The 22,031-nt window shown below is 46.0% G+C and overlaps 1 protein-coding gene across 4 annotated transcripts in view; it reads right to left on the reverse strand.

The window, feature by feature from the left end:
- The window catches only part of LOC121705049 (ATP-citrate synthase), a 52,181-nt gene that overhangs the window by 5,431 nt on the left and 24,719 nt on the right, over positions 1–22,031 (reverse strand). For all 4 annotated transcript variants that reach the window (XM_042085752.1, XM_042085754.1, XM_042085756.1 and 1 more), the window contains 13 exons: positions 21,063–21,124; positions 20,768–20,885; positions 20,120–20,274; positions 19,519–19,612; positions 11,787–11,928; positions 11,501–11,669; positions 11,280–11,384; positions 10,706–10,902; positions 8,358–8,439; positions 7,689–7,799; positions 5,834–5,961; positions 4,504–4,597; positions 556–710 (listed from right to left, as the gene is read on the reverse strand). In XM_042085752.1, the coding sequence (XP_041941686.1) occupies positions 556–710; positions 4,504–4,597; positions 5,834–5,961; positions 7,689–7,799; positions 8,358–8,439; positions 10,706–10,902; positions 11,280–11,384; positions 11,501–11,669; positions 11,787–11,928; positions 19,519–19,612; positions 20,120–20,274; positions 20,768–20,885; positions 21,063–21,124 (1,612 nt within the window). The remainder of the gene's footprint in view (positions 1–555; positions 711–4,503; positions 4,598–5,833; positions 5,962–7,688; positions 7,800–8,357; positions 8,440–10,705; positions 10,903–11,279; positions 11,385–11,500; positions 11,670–11,786; positions 11,929–19,518; positions 19,613–20,119; positions 20,275–20,767; positions 20,886–21,062; positions 21,125–22,031) is intronic.

The raw sequence follows: 22,031 nt of genomic DNA on the forward strand, positions 1-22,031 counted from the left end.
GTATTAAATAAAGAGAATATTTTATTATTTGTGTGTGTATACGTGTGCATGTATAAGTGTGTGTGTGTGTGTGTGTATGTGTATACGTGTGCATGTATAAGTGTGTGTGTGTATACGTGTATGTGTATACGTGTGCATGTATAAGTGTGTGTGTGTATACGTGTGCATGTGTATGTGTGTGTGTGTGTGTGTATGTGTATACGTGTGCATGTATAAGTGTGTGTGTGTATACGTGTGCATGTGTGTGTTTGTGTGTGTGTATACGTGTGCATGTATAAGTGTGTGTGTGTGTGTGTGTATGTGTATACGTGTGCATGTATAAGTGTGTGTGTGTATACGTGTATGTGTATACGTGTGCATGTATAAGTGTGTGTGTGTATACGTGTGCATGTGTATGTGTGTGTGTGTGTGTGTATGTGTATACGTGTGCATGTATAAGTGTGTGTGTGTATACGTGTGCATGTGTGTGTTTGTGTGTGTATACGTGTGCATGTATAAGTGTGTGTGTGTATACGTGTGCATGTGTATGTGTGTGTATATGTGTGTGTGTCTCACCGTCTCTGGAACCACAGCAGACCCAGCACGCCGCCCAGTCCCATTTCCTCTTTGAAGACCTCGGTGATGGGCATCCCGGCGTAGATAAGTTCCTGGCCGCGCTCGTCACAGATGCTCGTCATGAAGGATGCTGGCTTCCGGATCAGACCCAGCTCCTGCAGGGGAGAGAGAGAGAGAGTTACGCTACGCATGAGAGAGTTACGCTACGCATGACAGAGTTACGCTACGCTACGCATGAGAGAGTTACGTTACGCTACGCATGAGAGCGTTACGTTACGCTACGCATGAGAGAGTTACGCTACGCACGAGAGAGTTACGCTACGCACGAGAGTTACGCTACGCATGAGAGAGAGTTGCGTTACGCTACGCATGAGAGAGTTACGCTACGCATGAGAGAGTTACGTTACGCTACGCATGAGAGAGTTACGCTACGCTACGCATAGAGTTACGCTACGCATGAGAGAGTTACGCTACGCTACGCATAGAGTTACGCTACGCATAGAGTTACGCTACGCATGAGAGAGTTACGCTACACTACGCATGAGAGAGTTACGCTACGCTATGCATAGAGTTACGCTACGCATGAGAGAGTTACGCTACGCATAGAGTTACGCTACGCATAGAGTCACGTTACGCATGAGAGAGTTACGCTACGCATGAGACAGTTACGCTACGCTACGCATGAGACAGTTACGCTACGCTACGCATGAGACAGTTACGCTACGCTACGCATGAGACAGTTACGTTACGCTACGCTACGCATGAGACAGTTACGCTACGCTACGCATGAGACAGTTATGCTACGCGTAGAGTTACGCTACGCATGAGAGAGTTACGCTACGCATGAGAGAGTTACGCTACGCTACGCATGAGACAGTTATGCTACGCTACGCATGAGACAGTTACGCTACGCTACGCATGAGACAGTTACGCTACGCTACGCATGAGACAGTTACGCTACGCTACGCATGAGACCGTTACGCTACACAACGCATGAGACAGTTACGCTACGCTATGCATGAGACAGTTATGCTACGCATAGAGTTACGCTACGCATGAGAGAGTTACGCTACGCTACGCATGAGACAGTTACGCTATGCTACGCATGAGACAGTTATGCTACGCATAGAGTTACGCTACGCATGAGAGAGTTACGCTACGCTACGCATGAGAGTTACGCTACGCATGAGAGAGCTACGCTACGCATAAGAGTTACGCTACGCTACGCATGAGAGTTACGCTACGCTACGCATGAGAGTTACGCTACGCTACGCATGAGAGAGTTACGCTAGGCTATGCATGAGAGAGTTAAGTTACGCATGAGAGCGTTACGCTACGCATAGAGTTACGCTACGCATAGAGTTACGCTACGCATGAGAGCGTTACGCTACGCTACGCATGAGAGTTACACTACGCTACACATGAGAGAGTTACGCTACGCATAGAGTTACGCTACGCATGAGAGCGTTACGCTACGCTACGCATGAGAGTTACGCTACGCATGAGAGAGTTACGCTACGCATAGAGTTACGCTACGCTACGCATGAGAGAGTTACGCTACGCTATGCATGAGACAGTTATGCTACGCATAGAGTTACGCTACGCATGAGAGAGTTACGCTACGCTACGCATGAGACAGTTACGCTATGCTACGCATGAGACAGTTATGCTACGCATAGAGTTACGCTACGCATGAGAGAGTTACGCTACGCTACGCATGAGAGTTACGCTACGCATGAGAGAGCTACGCTACGCATGAGAGTTACGCTACGCTACGCATGAGAGAGTTACGCTAGGCTATGCATGAGAGAGTTAAGTTACGCATGAGAGCGTTACGCTACGCATAGAGTTACGCTACGCATAGAGTTACGCTACGCATGAGAGCGTTACGCTACGCTACGCATGAGAGTTACACTACGCTACACATGAGAGAGTTACGCTACGCATAGAGTTACGCTACGCATGAGAGCGTTACGCTACGCTACGCATGAGAGTTACGCTACGCTACGCATGAGAGAGTTACGCTACGCATAGAGTTACGCTACGCTACGCATGAGAGAGTTACGCTACGCATGAGAGAGTTACGCTACGCATGAGAGAGTTACGCTACGCTACGCATGAGTTACGCTACGCATAGAGAGTTTGATGAATGTTAACGTGTGTGTGAGTGTGTGATGAGAGTTGTGAATGTGAGTGTGTGAGAGTTGGGATCATATATGTGTGTGTGTGTGTGTGTGTGGTCGATGCCGCCATCTGGCTAAGGGCTGTTGATGATGATGCAAGAAAAGGCACTGAGAGGAAACTGGAGGAAGTTAAAAACAGAACACTGCTGCAGGTGTGTGTGTGTGTGTGTGTGTGTGTCAGTTAAAACGACACACTGCTGCAGTCTGCTTATATGTAGTGTGTTCATGGGGTTTAATGCTGACAATCTCCCTTCTGAATTGCATCTGAATTGTTAATGGCTCTACATCATTAAAACTAATTAATGAGACCTAATTAATCAATCCTAATTAAAACTTGGTACTGTGTGCTCATCAATATTGGTAACGGACGAGAGTTCTGTTTGAAGGGAGTGAGCACGGAGCAAAAGGAAGAGGCAGATGCCGGAGGAGGAGGCAGCATCCTTTCAACTCTTTCCTTTCTCTGATCCCTCTCTCCAGTGTCTCATGTCCTCACTTCAAACACATGGGCGTCCCCCAGCACACACACTCCACTGAGCGTGCACGTGTCTGAGTGGGTTTGTGTGAGTCAGTGTATGAGCGAGGATGGATGGATAGATAGATAGATAGATAGATAGATAGATGTGAGTGTGTGTACATGTGAGTGTGTGTACATGTGAGTGTGTGTGCGCATGTACATGTGAGTGTGAGTGTGTGTGTGCGCATGTGAGCGTGTACATGTGAGTGTGTGTGTGTGCGCGCATGTGAGCGTGTACATGTGAGTGTGTGTGTGTGCGCGCATGTGAGCGTGTACATGTGAGTGTGTGTGCGCATGTACATGTGAGTGTGAGTGTGTGTGTGCGCATGTGAGCGTGTACATGTGAGTGTGTGTGTGTGTGTGTGCGCGCATGTGAGCGTGTACATGTGAGTGTGTGTGTGTGTGTGTGCGTGCATGTGAGCGTGTACATGTGAGTGTGTGTGTGTGTGTGTGCGCGCATGTGAGCGTGTACATGTGAGTGTGTGTGTGTGTGCGCATGTGAGCATGTACATGTGAGTGTGTGTGTGCGCATGTACGTGTGAGTGTGTGTGTGCGCATGTGAGCGTGTACATGTGAGTGTGTGTGTGCGCATGTACATGTGAGTGTGAGTGTGTGTGTGCGCATGTGAGCGTGTACATGTGAGTGTGTGTGTGCGCATGTGAGCGTGTACATGTGAGTGTGAGTGTGTGTGTGCGCATGTGAGCGTGTACATGTGAGTGTGAGTGTGTGTGTGCGCATGTGAGCGTGTACATGTGAGTGTGTGTGTGTGTGTGCGCATGTGAGCATGTACATGCGAGTGTGCGCGCATGTGAGCGTGTACATGTGAGTGTGTGTGTGCGCGCATGTGAGCGTGTACATGTGAGTGTGTGTGTGCGCATGTGAGCGTGTACATGTGAGTGTGTGTGTGTGTGCGCGTGTGAGTGTACGAGTGTGAGCATGTGTGTGTGCAAGTGTGAGTGAGTGTGTATGAGTGTGAGGGAGTGCAAGTGTGTGTGTGTGTGTGCGCGCATGTGAGTGTGAGTGTGTACGAGTGTGAGCATGTGTGTGTGCAAGTGTGAGTGAGTGTGTATGAGTGTGAGGGAGTGCAAGTGTGTGTGTGTGAGGGAGTGCATGTGTGTGTGTGTGTGTACGAGTGTGAGCATGTGTGTGTGCAAGTGTGAGTGTGTATGAGTGTGAGGGAGTGCAAGTGTGTGTGTGTGTGTGTGTGTGGAGTGCAAGTGTGTGTGTGAGTGCGAGTGTGTGTGTACATACTCTGGCCCATGAGTAATCCATTGGAACAGTTGGGGGCGGGACTTCCTTTGCTGGAACAATAACTCCTGATGCCACCAGGTCATCATACACCGACCTGTCAATCAAGCACACACAGGCTCCATTTTAGAATGTTATTCATCCACAGCACACATTATGCAGATATTACTGTTACCATGACATTTGGCCTTCTACACGCTGCACTGTTACCATGACATTTGGCCTTCTACACGCTGCACCGTTACTATGACATTTGGCCTTCTGTTACCATGACATTTGGCCTTCTAAACGCTGCGCTGTTACCATGACATTTGGCCTTCTACATGTTATGCTGTTACCATGACATTTGGCCTTCTAAACACCGAGCTGTTACCATGACATTTGGCCTTCTAAACTCTGCATAGTATGATGTGTACATATGCCTCTATGCTAACCAGTGGGCCACGGCTGCTTGCTGGTGCCTTGATTTAAATGAGACTTTTCTTTTTGCCATCCTCCCTAATATATATATACAATTCTACACATCTCTGTGTGTGCTGTCCATCTCAGATGTTGCGTCAGCATTCAACACTAACTGCTCTCCCACAGTATGTTAGGGTGTGTGTGTGTGTGTGTGTGTGTGTGTATTCAACACTAACTGCTCTACTACAGCATGTTAGGGTGTGTGTGTGTGTGTATTTAACACTAACAGCTTTCCCACAGTATGTTAGGTCTTCCTCTCCACCTCTCTGTCTCTTGCTGCTTCAGTGTGTGTGTGTGTGTGTGTGTGTGTGTGTGTGTGTGTGTGTGTGTGCATTCAACACTCATGTTAGGTTTTCCTCTCCAACAGCTCTACCTCTCGGTCTCTTGCTGCTTCAGTGTGTGTGTGTGTGTGTGCATTCAACACTAACTGCTCTCCTACAGCATGTTAGGGTGTGTGTGTGTGTGTTTATGTGTGTGCGTGTGCATTCAACCCTCATGTTAGGTTTTCCTCTCCAACAGCTCTACCTCTCTGTCTCTTGCTGCTTCAGAGTGTGTGTGTGTGTATAACCATAAGGTGCAATAAAGCCCGCTTCAGCAGAAGCCTAATCCCCTTAGCAATCCAAACACTCAACAACACAAAGACCCACAGATAAATATATGCAGTGCAATAACGTATGTTTTTCCCACGAAACCCCCAATAATTTATGTAAAAGTCTGTGTCAAATGCCTATGATGTATGTAATGTGTATGTCTGTCATTCCTATGTCTGTGACCATGCGTGTGCCATTCCGTGCTTGTGACCATGCAGGATGAAAAGCGGTATGGAAAAGGGGACAACTAACTAACACCCACCGTATGACATCACACCCACCGTATGGCGTCTCCAAGTTCATCAAAGCTCTTGGGGACGAAGACTCCGCCCTCTCGTAGTGCTTGATTCTTGGCCACAGCCGTCTCAGACGCCTGATTGGCACAGGCACCCGCGTGGCCAAACTGAACCTGCGCGCACACACACACACACAGGTCAACTTGCTGCCAACCGTACCACATCCACCATACCCAAGTAACTCTGTGTGTATGAATAAATCCCTTTACATCAACTTTAGTTGTATTATAAATCCCTTTACATCAACTTTAGTTGTATTATAAATCCCTTTACATCAACTTAAGTTGTATTATAAATGCCAGTTATTTAAATCAGACTTTAGTTGTATTATAAATCCCTTTACATCAACTTAAGTTGTATTATAAATGCCAGTTATTTAAATCAGACTTTAGTTGTATTATAGTTGTGGATAGAGAGAGAAAGAGAGAAAGAGAGAGAGAGAGAGAGAGAGAGAGTGTATATGTAATTGAGCTATGGCAATGGTACTGAAACCAATAAAGCTTTCTTGAAATGAATTGAAAGAGGAAGAGAAGGGGTGAGAGAGAGAGAAAGGGAAAGAGCAGAATGGAGAGAAGGAGAAGGAGGGAGAGAGAGAGAGAAGGAGGGAGAGAGAGAGGAGAAGGAGGGAGAGGGAGAGGAAAAGGAGGGAGAGAGAGAAGGAGGGAGAGAGAGAGGAGGAGGGAGAGAGAGAGGAGAAGGAGGGAGAGAGAGAGGAGGAGGGAGGGAGAGAGGAGAAGGAGGGAGAGAGAGAAGGAGAAGGAGGGAGAGAGAGAGGAGAAGGAGGGAGAGAGAGAAGGAGGGAGAGAGAGAAGGAGAAGGAGGGAGAGAGAGAAGGAGAAGGAGGGAGAGAGAGAGGAGGAGGGAGGGAGAGAGGAGAGGGAGGGAGAGAGGAGAAGGAGGGAGAGAAGAGGAGGAGGGAGAGAGAGAGGAGAAGGAGGGAGAGAGAGAGGAGGAGGGAGGGAGAGAGGAGAAGGAGGGAGAGAGAGAAGGAGAAGGAGGGAAAGAGAGAGGAGAAGGAGGGAGAGAGAGAAGGAGGGAGAGAGAGAAGAGAAGGAGGGAGAGAGAGAAGAGAAGGAGGGAGAGAGAGAGAAGGAGGGAGAGAGAGAGGAGAAGGAGGGAGAGAGAGAGGAGGAGGGAGGGAGAGAGGAGAAGGAGGGAGAGAGAGAAGGAGAAGGAGGGAGAGAGAGAAGAAGGAGGGAGAGAGAGAGGAGAAGGAGGGAGAGGGAGAGGAGGAGGGAGGGAGAGAGGAGAAGGAGGGAGAGAGAGAAGGAGAAGGAGGGAGAGAGAGAAGGAGAAGGAGGGAGAGAGAGAGGAGGAGGGAGGGAGAGAGGAGAGGGAGAGAGAGAGGAGAAGGAGGGAGAGAGAGAGGAGGAGGGAGGGAGAGAGGAGAAGGAGGGAGAGAGAGAAGGAGAAGGAGGGAAAGAGAGAGGAGAAGGAGGGAGAGAGAGAAGAAGGAGGGAGAGAGAGAGAAGAAGGAGGGAGAGAGAGAGAGGAGAAGGAGAGAGAGAGAGAAGGAGGGAGAGAGAGAAGGAGGGAGAGAGAGAAGAGAAGGAGGGAGAGAGAGAAGAGAAGGAGGGAGAGAGAGAAGAGAAGGAGGGAGAGAGAGAAGGAGGGAGAGAGGAGGAGGGAGAGAGAGAAGAAAAGGAGAGAGGAGGAGGGAGAGAGAGAAGAAAAGGAGGGAGAGAGAGAAGGAGGGAGAGAGAAAGGAAAAGGAAGGAGAGAGAGGAGGAGGGAGAGAGAGGAAAAGGAAGGAGAGAGAGGAGGAGGGAGAGAGAGGAGGAGGGAGAGAGAGGAGGAAGAGGGAGAGAGGAGGAAGAGGGAGAGAGGAGGAAGAGCAGACCTCAGAGGAGAACATGGTGGCACACGTCCCAATGCACCAGCAGACCACAGGTTTAGTGATGCGCCCCTCCGCCACACCGTGCCCGATCTTATACTCCTCCGTGCCCCCGATCTGGGGAGAAAAAGGGAGGTCAAAACAGCAGGTCTCTGCAACAATAACCATAAAAAGTTGCAGCTTAATGACATTAATATAATAATAATAAAAATAATAATGCTACTACTAATACTAAAAGTTGTTGCAACTTCTTTGAGTGTGAGAAGCTTTTATGACTGTGTGGGTGTGTGAGAAGCTTTTTATGATTGTGTGTGTGTGTGTGGTTTTTTTTATATATAAGTATAAGTATATATACTCTTTTGATCCCGTGAGAGAAATTTGGTCTCTGCATTTATCCCAATCCGTGAATTAGTGAAACACAGCACACAGTGTACACACAGTGAGGTGAAGCACACACTAATCCCGGTGCAGTGAGCTGCCTGCATCAACAGCGGCGCTTGGGGAGCAGTGAGGGGTTAGGTGCCTTGCTCAAGGCACTTCAGCCATGCCTACTGGTCGGGGTTCGAACCGGCAACCCTCCGGTTACAGGTCCGAAGTGCTAACCAGTAGGCCAAGGCTGCCCCATGAGTGTTTATGAGTGTTTGATTGAACGTATGTAGTGTGATAGCAGCTCACCTCTCCCAAAACCACGATCATCTTGACGTCAGGCGTATCCTGATATCTCAGCACATGATCCATGAAGGTGGAGCCTGGGTATCTACACACACACACAATATATTTAGACTAAACATGGCGTCTGTTGAGGGTGAAAAGTGTCCAGAGCACGTGCAGTGTATTTGTGAAACATAAACATGGTTATAATATAAGAACACTGCAATTTTCTCTTTGGACTGTCATTCCGTACATTTTCTGACCATGTTGACAGTAGCTAAGGCATTTAGCCACAACAGTAGTGTTTGCTATCAGTAACTAAGGCATTTAGCCACAACAACAGTGTTAGCTATCAGTAGCTAAGGCATTTAGCCACAACAATAGTGTTAGCTATCAGTAGCTAAGGCATTTAGCCACAACAATAGTGTTAGCTATCAGTAGCTAAGGCATTTAGCCACAACAGTAGTGTTTGCTATCAGTAGCTAAGGCATTTAGCCACAACAATAGTGTTAGCTATCAGTAGCTAAGGCATTTAGCCACAACAACAGTGTTAGCTATCAGTAGCTAAGGCATTTAGCCACAACAATAGTGTTAGCTATCAGTAGCTAAGGCATTTAGCCACAACAATAGTGTTAGCTATCAGTAGCTAAGGCATTTAGCCACAACAGTAGTGTTTGCTATCAGTAGCTAAGGCATTTAGCCACAACAGTAGTGTTAGCTATCAGTAGCTAAGGCATTTAGCCACAACAACAGTGTTAGCTAATGCCATTGTTTGTCCAGGGCAGTGGTTCTCAAATGGGGGTATGCGTACCCCTGGGGGTACGTGAGATTTTAAAATATACATATATCTAAAAAGTAGAATCCATGCAAAAATACTTTAAAAACAATTATTTAATAAATATTTTAGGAAAATATAAGTTCATAAAATTAATCTTTTTATAGTTCAAGAGAGAACACTACAAATTAGTGTTTTGCATATTTATGGAGTTTTAAATGGTTCATTTTATAGTTTTAAATGGTTCTATGGTCACTGTTTTTACTACATTAGTTTGAATCATTTGCAATAAATGTAGTCATGGATCATTAAAATGTAAAATGTTCAAAATAGTTTTTTCCCCCAAAATGTTTGAATTTTGTATGTGTTTATCAGTTCCAAAGTTTAATAAATTAGACACTGATGGTACAGTGCTCTGTTTTAAGTCTATTTTCTCAACTAAAAATGCTTTGCGCTGGTTAGGGGGTACTTGGCTGAGAAAATATTTCACAGGGGGTACATCACTGAAAAAAGGTTGAGAACCGCTGGTCTAGGGCAGGGGTGGGGACCATGGGCCAAAGACTTTGATCCAGCCTAAGCACATCCCGCAGTGTCCCAGGCTTCTAAGTCTAATCGCTGCTCAGCTAGCATGGCATCCACCAAGAAGAGAAAGGTGGAATGTTGTGTTTTCCAAGAAAAATGGACCTAAGAATACTTCTTCATTGAAGTGAAGGGCAAGCCAGTTTGCCTTGTGTGTGGAGAGTTGCTCGCTGTACTGAAAAAGGCCAACCTGGAACGTCACTACAGTACTAAACATGCTAGGCTAAGGGAGTTGCAAGGGCAGGTATGCAAAGGTAAAATAAACGCACTCTCGCAAAGTTTGGGTGCTCAACAGGCTTTCACCAGACCAAATTTGGACAGAATAAACGTTCTCACTAGAGAGCAGGTGCATGCAGGCATGAGATGCAGCAATGCTATAGATCAAGGTAAATCAGTGCTTCATTTAAAAACACTAGCATTAAGAGGAATTAACACAAAAAATATTAAAATATAACCATAACAATAGTTAAAAAAGTGTCTGTGTGCTCAGGTCTGTCAGCTCTCTGGTATAAAAAAAGTGTGGCAAGCACTTATAAAAACAAGTTAGAAAAACTGATATGGCCTATTACAAGTTTGTTTACCATCAAATTGGCTTTGTAAAAGTTATATTAAGGTGAAAATATTGCATAGTGTATCTTTAATGCTGTTAACGGTGTGTAAACAGATAATGCATGTTGTCATTTCTACTAGTGCTGGTAAGGACACTACACTTCCTGTAAGCTGCTAGTTAGGACACTACACTTCCTGTAAGCTACTGGTAAGGACACTACCTGCTACACTTCCTGTTCCCTTCCTGTAAGCTGCTAGTTAGGACACTACACTTCCTGTAAGCTACTGGTAAGGACACTACCTGCTACACTTCCTGTTCCCTTCCTGTAAGCTGCTAGTTAGGACACTACACTTCCTGCTCCCATCCTGTAAGCTGCTAGTTAGGACACTACACTTCCTGTATGCTGGTAGAGCGCTACTCTTCCTGTACTGATTGACCACACACACACACACACACACACACACCTACCTATCTCCTCCTATAGCCACTCCCTCGTAGACTCCATCTGTGGTGCGGGAGATGATGTTGTTGAGTTCGTTGGACATCCCTCCTGAGCGAGACACATACGCCACACTTCCTGGACGGTACAGCTTGGACGCCAGAATGTTGTCAAGCATCCCGCCCGTGTTGCCAATCTTAAAACAGCCAGGCTTTATACCCCCCACCTAAACAAACACACACACACAGGCTTAATACTAGGGCTGTAACGAGGGGGAGCGGGGCGAGGACAGGGGGTTTACTTCTATACTGTTTGGTAAAGTTAACATACACATATATAATAACATATATAAACATATATTATTAACATATATACACATAGTCTACAATGAAAGCAACGAGAGGTATGAAATTATGATTTATTTATTTTTTGATAAAGTTATACCTAATAATGCTGTGCTATTTTAAGGCTTTGACATTTTGCTTGATGCTTTTCCCTCATAAGAGACCATGGTTACAATCATGTTTCCTTGGTTACCATCATGTTTGTGCACTTCCAAGTGTGCTGCTGCTTTAAACCTGTGAAAGAGTGGGCGGGACTAACCGTTGCTGGGCCAATGATGGTCACGCCCTTCTCATCAGCCTTCTTAATGAGTCGGCGGGTCAGAGCCTCAGGAATCCCCTCAGCTATGATGGCGATAGTGTGGATCTACACACACACACACACAGAATAACAGAGAATAAGAGCCTCAGGAATCCCCTCAGCTATGATGGCGATAGAGTGTGGATCTACACACACACGCGCCCTGAGTGTGCAAGCCTGACCTGCGGGTACTGCATGGTTTCCATGGCGCTGTCGTATGCGGAGCGAAGTGAGGCGAAGCTGATGAGCACGTCCACCTCTGGGTGCTTCCTCACCGCGTCGGCCATGTTCTTGTAGACCGGCAACAGAATCTCCTTATGTCCCCAGTAGAACTTCTGCTTATGGTCCCCCCTGCACCCACACACACACATGAAGGGGTAGAGGTAGGGTTAAAGGTCAGGTAAAGGTCAGGAGAGAGGTAGGGTTAAAGGTCAGGAGAGAGGAAGAGTTAAAGGTTGGGTGGCTTACGTGAAGGGGTAGACCATGGCAGCAACAGAGGGGGCGTCGCGTGAACACACATAGTCAAAGTCCATCATGCCCTGCACTGCACGGGTCTGCATGCCCCACACCAGAGCCTTCGACTGCTTACTGAAGAGAGTTGTGGCCTTCGCTGAGGGAGAGAGAGAGAGAGAGAGAGAGAGAGAGAGAGAGTAGGATAAAGAGAAAGAGGGAGTGAGGGAGGGAGAGAGAGAGAAAGAGGGAGTGAGGGAGGGAGAGAGAGAGAGAGAGAGAGAGAGAGAGAGAGAGAGAGAGAGAGAAGGATAAAGAGAAAGAGTGAGTGAGAGGGAGGGAGAGAGAAAGAGGGAGTGAGGGAGGGAGAGAGAGAGAAAGAGGGAGTGAGGGAGGGAGGGAGAGAGAAAGAGGGAGTGAAGGAGGGAGAGAGAGAGAGAGAGAAAGAGGGAGTGAGGGAGGGAGAGAGAGAGAAAGAGGGAGTGAGGGAGGGAGAAAGAGAGAAAGAGGGAGTGAGGGAGGGAGAGAGAGAGAAAGAGGGAGTGAGGGAGAGAGAGAGAAGAAGGAGGATAAGATCATCATGACGTGCTACTGTAGATTTCAGAGGCTCTGATTGGCCAGTCTGCAAAGCATTCCGTTTAGAAGATATTCAGACCCCTTCACTTTTGTGTCCTTGGCGTTACTTAACCCTTAGTTAACCAACCCAGGGGGTCAATTATCCCTTTCATACCAACTCCGGCCATGTCCACACGAATGGGTAAATATATACACAGAAAAAAAAACCCTAAATGATGATTGCACCCCTAAATGATGACTGCACCCCTAAAGGTTGTGAGTGCTACAGAGATGGGACAATCCTCCAGAAGGAAAACTAACTTCACCAAAGCAAATGTCACCACTTTGACCCCATCATTACACGGGTGGACACCCTTTCCAATCCTGACTTTCTCTGGTCTATAAACTCTTCAGTTAAATGGGAGGACCCTGAGCTTAAATGGGAGGACCCGGAGCTAAAATGGGAGGGCCCTGAGCTAAAATGGGAGGACCCTGAGCTAAAATGCAAATGTCACAGCAGAGGGTCTGCATACCTTATTATCATTATTGTTATTGTGTATTTATTATCATCATCATCATCATCATCATCATCATCATCATCATCATCATTACTATTATGTATGCATCATGTCCTTCAGTCATTATATTACACTTTTGAAAAAAATGTTCACCTCGTCATTATGATTCAAATATTAAATTGATGTTGATTGATGTGCTGAATGTACACAATTTTAGCTTAATGCTGCAATAAGAGGTGAAAAGTGAAAGGGCCTGCATAATTCCTGAATGCACTGTGAGTATTATGAGGAGAACATGTGAACATGAGGATCTGTGAGTATTATGAGGAGAACATGTGAATATGAGGATCTGTGAGTATTATGAGGAGAACATGTGAATATGAGGATCTGTGAGTATTATGAGAACATGTGAATATGAGGATCTGTGAGTATTATGAGGAGAACATGTGAACATGAGGATCTGTGAGTATTATGAGGATCTGTGAATATTATGAGGAGAACATGTGAATATGAGGATCTGTGAGTATTATGAGGAGAACATGTGAATATGAGGATCTGTGAATATTATGAGGAGAACATGTGAATATGAGGATCTGTGAGTATTATGAGGAGAACATGTGAATATGAGGATCTGTGAGTATTATGAGAACATGTGAATATGAGGATCTGTGAGTATTATGAGGAGAACATGTGAATATGAGGATCTGTGAGTATTATGAGGAGAACATGAGGATCTGTGAGTATTATGAGAACATGTTAACATGAGGATCTGCAAGTATTATGAGGAGAACATGTGAATATGAGGATCTGTTTGTCTGATTAGTCAGTTGAGGAGACACAATATTAAATCACACTTCAAAGCCAACACTGCATTCACTGCAACACCTAACCGCACACGCACACACACACACACACAGAGCAGTGGGTATATTAGAATGTATACAGTATGTTTAGCCTAAGATAATTTAGTGTGTCACACTACTGGCTTGATTCAGTCAGTTTTGGTTTCATACACTGAAATTTTGTGAGCACACTATTGAAAGTTGACGATATCTGTTGCTGTCTCCTTCCTGATCTGCGTCTCCAGACACCGGACATTGATTGGTTTGTAGATGGGTCCGTGTCTGACAAGACACTGAACAAAGATGAACTCATTCAGGTTCATTAACGCCAATAGAAAAGAGTTACAGGCTAAATTGTTTGTTTAGTGGTATACATACTATTTTAAGAGGTCTGACACAGCTACAGAACATAAGCCATCCTCGCATTCATTTTGTAGAAATCATCCATGTTGTTTTCATGGTCTAGACTCAGCTATGATCCTTGATCAGTAGTCGCCAAACTACATAATTTGTTCTCATTTGCGATGCTAGCGGACATATGACTTCCTTGCACGAGCTGCTGTCGTTTCCAGGGTTGCCAGCAGCAGATTAGTGCAGAATCAGGAGAGGCCTCACAACATGGGTGGTCTGGGGACTGCTGCATTCTGTTACATAAAGTATCTATCTATCTATCTATCTATCTATCTATCTATCTATATTACCGTTCTAACCACAGACGTATGAAAACGCTGGACCAGCAGGACTGACATCACCCATTCACTATCATTCATTTTACAACGGCATCGAACTTGATTCAGCCAATCCCAATCATGGAACGGAACTATCAGTTCTAGAATACTGTTCTAACCACTCACATATAATCATGCTAGACAGGACTGTGACATCACACATTCCCTAACATCAATCATTTTCAAACAAGGAAGTTGTTGCACTGGGCATGACAAGGAAGTATTTTTCCCATTCAAAGTCTATGGTAGTGCGTCATTTAGCGTAAGCTCTATGGTAGTGCGTCATTTAGCGTAAGCTCTAATGAGACGGTTGAGAACCATATTTTCAGATCACTTCATACATAATCATAGTATTTTGTAATTTGTATTTTATTGAGTTGAAGAAAATGGCTTTGTATTTTGTATCAAGATACTTAGTATATGGGTGTAGTTAGTAGTTTAAAAATGCTGCCAAATATTTTTTGTAAAAACAATACTTTTGGTGATGTGATGACATTTGAAAAGTGCAACATGAGGAATGTAGCCTCTGACTGATGCTGACTTAATAATTTGCCCAGACAGACTATTGAGATTCAGGAAGATTATCCAGTGAAAGATGAGTAACGCCTAAGTTGCTCACACACACACACATTACACCCCCTCTTGAGGACTTTGTTCATCGGAACACATTAAACCGGTTATGTGGTTTCCCTGCAACATTGCTCAAAATGTTGACTCTTATATCATCCATATTAATGCCCCTTGACATCAATATAACTCAATTGAGCACTTACACGGTACCCAGCTAATTAAAAACCAAGTGAACAGGTTATGATCCTACTTGATCAACAGCATTACACAGTGCAATATCATTCTGGGCAATGGCAGAGACTTTATTCTCCGTATTGTGTCAGGGTACCATGAATTTGAAGCAGTTATTTTAAGGTAATAGAACTGCATTGGGCAATAGAACTGCATTGGGACTGAGAGATATAATATAACTAATAGGACTGCATTGGGTTGTTTTAAGGTAATAGAACTGCATTGGGTTGTTTTAAGGTAATAGAACTGCATTGGGTTGTTTTATGGTAATAGAACTGCATTGGGTAATAGAACTACATTGGGTTGTTTTAAGGTAATAGAACTGCATTGGGTTGTTTTAAGGTAATAGAACTGCATTGGGTAATAGAACTACATTGGGTTGTTTTAAGGTAATAGAACTGCATTGGGTTGTTTTAAGGTAATAGAACTGCATTGGGTTGTTTTATGGTAATAGAACTGCATTGGGTTGTTTTATGGTAATAGAACTGCATTGGGTAATAGAACTACATTGGATTGTTTTAAGGCAATAGAACTGCATTGGGTTGTTTTATGGTAATAGAACTGCATTGGGTTGTTTTAAGGTAATAGAACTGCATTGGGTTGTTTTATGGTAATGCAACTGCATTGGGTAATATAACTACATTGGGTTGTTTTAAGGTAATAGAACTGCATTGGGTTGTTTTATGGTAATAGAACTGCATTGGGTTGTTTTAAGGTAATAGAACTGCATTGGGTTGTTTTATGGTAATAGAACTGCATTGGGTAATAGAACTACATTGGGTTGTTTTAAGGTAATAGAACTGCATTGGGTTGTTTTAAGGTAATAGAACTGCATTGGGTAATAGAACTACATTGGGTTGTTTTAAGGTAATAGAACTGCATTGGGTTGTTTTATGGTAATAGAACTGCATTGGGACTGAGAGATATAATATAACTAATAGGACTGCATTGGGTTGTTTTAAGGTAATAGAACTGCATTGGGTTGTTTTATGGTAATAGAACTGCATTGGGTAATAGAACTACATTGGATTGTTTTAAGGCAATAGAACTGCATTGGGTTGTTTTATGGTAATAGAACTGCATTGGGTTGTTTTAAGGTAATAGAACTGCATTGGGTTGTTTTATGGTAATGCAACTGCATTGGGTAATATAACTACATTGGGTTGTTTTAAGGTAATAGAACTAGCCTGGAAAACAGACTCTCTGACTTCGCAGAGAGTCTGGCCTAGATCCATAGGCGTACGTTTATTTCCGGGTGGGAGGGCACAGTTTGAGGTTTAAAATCATTGTTCCTTTGAACCACTGGGAATCCTATAGGGCCACTACTTTTTTGATACAATCGCGTCAAAATCGCTATTTTTCAAACACTACAAAGGCTCGACACAACATGAAACTTTGATCGAAGTATCATCAGTGTCTCTACACATGAACTCGAGCATTGAGAAAATTGTTGGTGTACACAGAGTTTACTAAAATAAAGGTTTTGAACAACTGATTTTCATAAGTAGGCTATATAAGCCCCTTTTGCTCCCCACGTTGATATATTCCAAGCGGTCTGCTTCGGGGGGGGACGTAGCAAATTAAAGATGCCTGTGTAACGTAATCTCTCTCAGTCACGCCCTGTGTAACGTAATCTCTCTCAGTCACGCCCTCTGTTCGCTGGTTGGTTGGCCGTCCTGAAGCCGGAGTAAACGAGGGCGGATCAAGCTATTCCAGACAGAGTACTGTAGGTAAATGAAATTGATCGGAAGTACGTAGACAGGCGGAGCCAGACGAACATTCTGCTACATTACTGTTCTAACGGTACTGTTCTGCTACATTACTGTTCTAATGGCGGAGCCAGGCTAACATTCTGCTACATTACTGTTCTAACGGTACTGTTCTGCTACATTACTGTTCTAATGGCTGGCACGCTCCTATTGGAATGTTATCAGTCCTTCAACTAAAGGAGGCGGAGCACAACAACAGATCTGATAATCCTAATGTGATGTGGTCTGTGTGGTTCTGCCAAAGTAACTGATAATCCTAATGTGATGTGGTCCGTGTGGTTCTGCCAAAGTAACTGATATCAATATATGATTTGGTCTGGTTGGTTCTGACAAAACAATTCCGGTTCTGATGTGGAGTTGGATTTTGGGTTCCAATCTTGCTAGCAATGGTCTCCTTCTAGGGCCTAGTGCTCCAGAGGCCTCATGGGTAAAGGGGAGGAGCTAGTGCTCCAGAGGCCTCATGGGTAAAGGGGAGGAGCTAGTGCTCCAGAGGCCTCATGGGTAAAGGGGGGGGCTGGTACTGGTGCATCATGGGTAAAGGGGAGGGCTGGTACTGATTCATCATGGGAAGGGGAGGGAGGGGCTGAGTTTCTACTTTGGGTGCTTACAATTGCTGAGGTTGAAAATCAAACACATATGCACACACATATGCACACACACATATACAAATGACTCAAAAGAGATAGGGTTGTGGATAGGTGACTGGCAACACACAGACTCATACACTCACACATATTGGAAAGAGCAGATGGGTGTTGATCGGGGGCTGGCAACACAACACACACATTAGAAAGAGAGGATGGGTGCTGATTGGGGACAACACACACACACACAGGTAAGAGGAGGGAACAGGGGATGGGTGTTTATATGGGGACAACACACACACACACACACACACACACACACACACACACACAGGTAAGAGGAGGGAACAGGGGATGGGTGTTTATATGGGCACTCTCATGCTCTTCCCTACCTCCACTGGAACCAACTGAGGCCTTCGGCTCTGTCACACACACACACACACACACAGGAGCAAGTTAAACACCATTCTGGAACTACATGGTTCTCCTGCACGTATACACACACACACACAGGTTCATGCTCTTCTCTCTTCTGAAGGGGAGAGACTTGTTGTAAAGGAGAGGAGGTTTCAAAGCACTGTGGTGCTCCTCATTAGCACTTTCAAGTGTGTGTGTGTGTGTGTGTGTGTGAGGCAGAGAGTGTGTGTGTGTGTGTATGTGGCAGAATGTGTGTGTGTGTGTGTGTGTGTGTGGCATCCCCCAACAGCACTTTGAAGCCTCCAGGCAAACAGGCTGAGAGAACTTAATCTATTCATGCAGTCCGTAAAATGCTGAGCAGCAACTAGACTGCAGGTATGAGAGAGAGAGAGAGCAGGAGAAAGAGAGGGAGAGAGAGAGAGAGAGAGAGAGAGAGAGAGAGAGAGAAGGAAAGAGAGAGAGAGAGAAGGAAAGAGAGAGAGAGAGAGAGAGAGCAGGAAAGAGAGCAGGAAAGAGAGAGAGGGAGAGAGAGAGAGAGCAGGAGAGAGAGAGAGCAGGAGAGAGAGAGAGCAGGAAAGAGAGAGAGAGAGTGTGAGAGAGAGAGAGAGCAGGAGAGAGCAGGAGAGAGAGAGAGAGAGTGTGAGAGAGAGCAGGAGAGAGAGTGAGAGAGAGCAGGAGAGAGAGAGAGAGTGTGAGAGAGAGAGAGAGTGTGAGAGAGAGAGAGAGAGTGTGAGAGAGAGCAGGAGAGAGAGAGAGAGAGTGAGAGAGAGCAGGAGAGAGAGAGAGAGAGAGAGAGCAGGAAAGAGAGCAGGAAAGAGAGAGAGGGAGAGAGAGAGAGAGCAGGAGAGAGAGAGAGCAGGAGAGAGAGAGAGCAGGAAAGAGAGAGAGAGAGTGTGAGAGAGAGAGAGAGCAGGAGAGAGCAGGAGAGAGAGAGAGAGAGTGTGAGAGAGAGCAGGAGAGAGAGTGAGAGAGAGCAGGAGAGAGAGAGAGAGAGTGTGAGAGAGAGCAGGAGAGAGAGTGAGAGAGAGCAGGAGAGAGCAGGAGAGAGAGAGAGAGAGAGCAGGAGAGAGAGAGAGAGAGAGAGAGAGAGAGAGAGAGAGAGAGAGAGAGAGCAGAGAGAGAGAGAGAGAGAGAGAGAGAGAGAGAGAGAGAGAGAGAGAGAGAGAGAGAGAGAGCGAGAGCGCAGGGGGGTGCGATAGGGAAAGATAGAGTGAGGAGGGACAAAGACAGCTAGTAACCTAATAGCTAGGTAGTTGTGCTGTTACCCCAGGGTAGTTGTGCTGTTACCCCAGGGTAGTTGTGCTCTTACCTGTGAGGCCTGTGGCACTAAATGTCCTCAGAGTGCAGGAGGGATAGAGAGCTTAGAGAGGAGGCAGCCATGGAGATAAGGATGGAGAGAATCAGAGTGAAATGAAGGATGAAGAGAACAACAGATAAAACCAAAGAGGACAAAAAAAAAATACAAAGAGAGGGACCAAGACAGCAGCCCTAACACACACACACACACACACACACACACACACACGTCAGCATTACCTGGTGGGACACCTGGTTTCAGTTTCTTTGCAGGAGTGACATCTGCAGCAGCCTTAGGTTCAGAGAAGGAGGCAGTCCTACTGGAAGCTGGAGTCTACACACACACACACACACACACACACACACACATCAATAAAACCAAAGAATCCTTTGAATCAGAATCAGCTGAAGTTCACTCAAAGTTTGTGAGAGCTAACGCTAACTCTAACGCTAACGCTAACCAGAACTCAAGAGAGTGATGTAAGATGAACTCTTTATAGAACTACGCTTTGACGACTCAAAACTGACTGTACGCTACAACTGCCAAAGTCCTCGTTTCGCAAAGTATCCAAAATGAACTGAGCACTAAGATGTTCTATCCTGATTGGCCACACACACACGCACGCGCACGCACACACACACACAAATAAACACACGCACACACACACACAAACGGACACACAGACAGACAGACACACAGACAGACAGACAGACACAGACAGACAGACACACAGACAGACAGACACACAGACAGACACACAGACACACACGCACAGACACAGACAGACAGACAGACCACACACACACACACACACAGACACAGACACAGACACACACACACCGCTGCACTGCTGTTGGAGTTGAGCAGGAAGTTGGCTGTGTGGGCGTCGGCTGGAGGCTGATTGGGGATTGGCCGGTGGCCCAGTGCCATGCCAACTATGGCCGTCATGTGAGTCTCCGTCCCGAACACGTGGATAGGAATGCCCGTCGTCTTTCCTACAGGACAGGGGAACAGCACGTGAGACACACACACACACACACGTGCACACACACACACACACACACGGACAGACACGGACACACACGGACGTACACGGACACGCACACGGACACGCACACACACACACGGACGGACACACAGACACTGACACAGGCGCACACACACACACAAGCACACACACGCAGACACAGACACACACACGGACACACACACGGACGGACACAGACACAGACACACACGGACACACACACAGACACGGACGGACAGACACACACACACACACGGACACACACAGACACGGACGGACACACACAGACACACACAGACACACACAGACACACACAGACACACACAGACACACACAGACACACACACACACACAGACACACACACACACACAGACAGACACACACACACAGACAGACACACACACACAGACAGACACACAGACACGGACACACACACACACGGACACACACACAGCCTTACCAACTTCGCCCATCACGCGCAGGCCCTCCTGGTAGTTGGGGCCTCCTCGCCGTACGAAGATGGAAACCTCGTGCTCCTTCAGTGGCGCCTGGAAGTCCCTGATCGCCCGGACAATGCCCTAAAGCAGGAGTGCAAGAGAGTGTGTGTGAAGGCAAGTATTTATGCGTGTGTGTGTGTGTGTGTGTGTAGGAAAGTATTTGTGAGTGTGTGTGTGAAGGCAAGTATTTATGCGTGTGTGTGAAAATAAGTCTTTATGTGTGTGTGTGTGGGTGTGTGTGAGGTCAGGAGGTCTTACTTTGAAGGTGGCGGCCACGTTTGTGAAGTTGGCGATGCTTCCGCCGATGATAAGCACTTTACCTGGAGCCCACCAGGGGGAGACAGAGAAACATGACTGGTCAGCACCAAGTCCAAAGCTAACTAGGGCTTCCTCTAGGGTTAGAAAGCTAACTAGGGCTTCCCCTAAGACTAGAAAGCTAACTAGGGCTTCCTCTAGGGCTAAAAAGCTAACTAGGGCTTCCTCTAGGGTTAGAAAGCTAACTAGGGCTTCCCCTAGGACTAGAAAGCTAACTAGGGCTTCCTGTAGGGCTACAAAGCTAACTAGGGCTTCCTGTAGGGCTTTCTGTAGGGCTACAAAGCTAACTAGGGCTTCCTGTAGGGCTACAAAGCTAACTAGGGCTTCCTGTAGGGCAGGGGTGGGCAAACTGCGGCCTGCAAGCCGCATCCGGCCCGCCAACCATTTAATTAGGTTTTCAGGCTACTCGCTATTTTTAGCTTTACTGCAAACTGCTTTTCACTCTTCTTAAAGAACGTTTCCAATGTCAAAACATCATGTTACAGATGATAGGGCTACTCTAAGTTACTCCTTTGCAGCAGATCTAACTTGAACGTTCGCGCTCACGAGAGGGAGAGAGAGCGGCAGGTTCCAGCTGGCTTGTCATTGCTGGTAACTGATCCCTCCTTCTTATAAGAAACTTTTAAAAGGAAATCATGGAAGCAACAATAGTTTCCACTACTGACCATTTATAAACTGTGAGGGCACAGCCATAGGCACAGCACTACAGACCCGGCGGCAGACACAATTTCAGACAGGCATTACACCTTTCCAGGAATTGATCACGGTAGTTTAAGCTTACACTTGACAAAACATTCTAATATGAAAATGTAGATGCAATTGTTGTAAGATGGTGCAGCTCCTTTAAGAGAGCCCCGTGCGCAGGGATGGAGAGAGAAAGCGAGAGGGGATATGTGTGTTAGAACCTATTTT

This window comes from Alosa sapidissima, chromosome 3 (assembly GCF_018492685.1).
Source record: "Alosa sapidissima isolate fAloSap1 chromosome 3, fAloSap1.pri, whole genome shotgun sequence".
Taxonomy (NCBI): Eukaryota; Metazoa; Chordata; class Actinopteri; order Clupeiformes; family Clupeidae; genus Alosa; species Alosa sapidissima.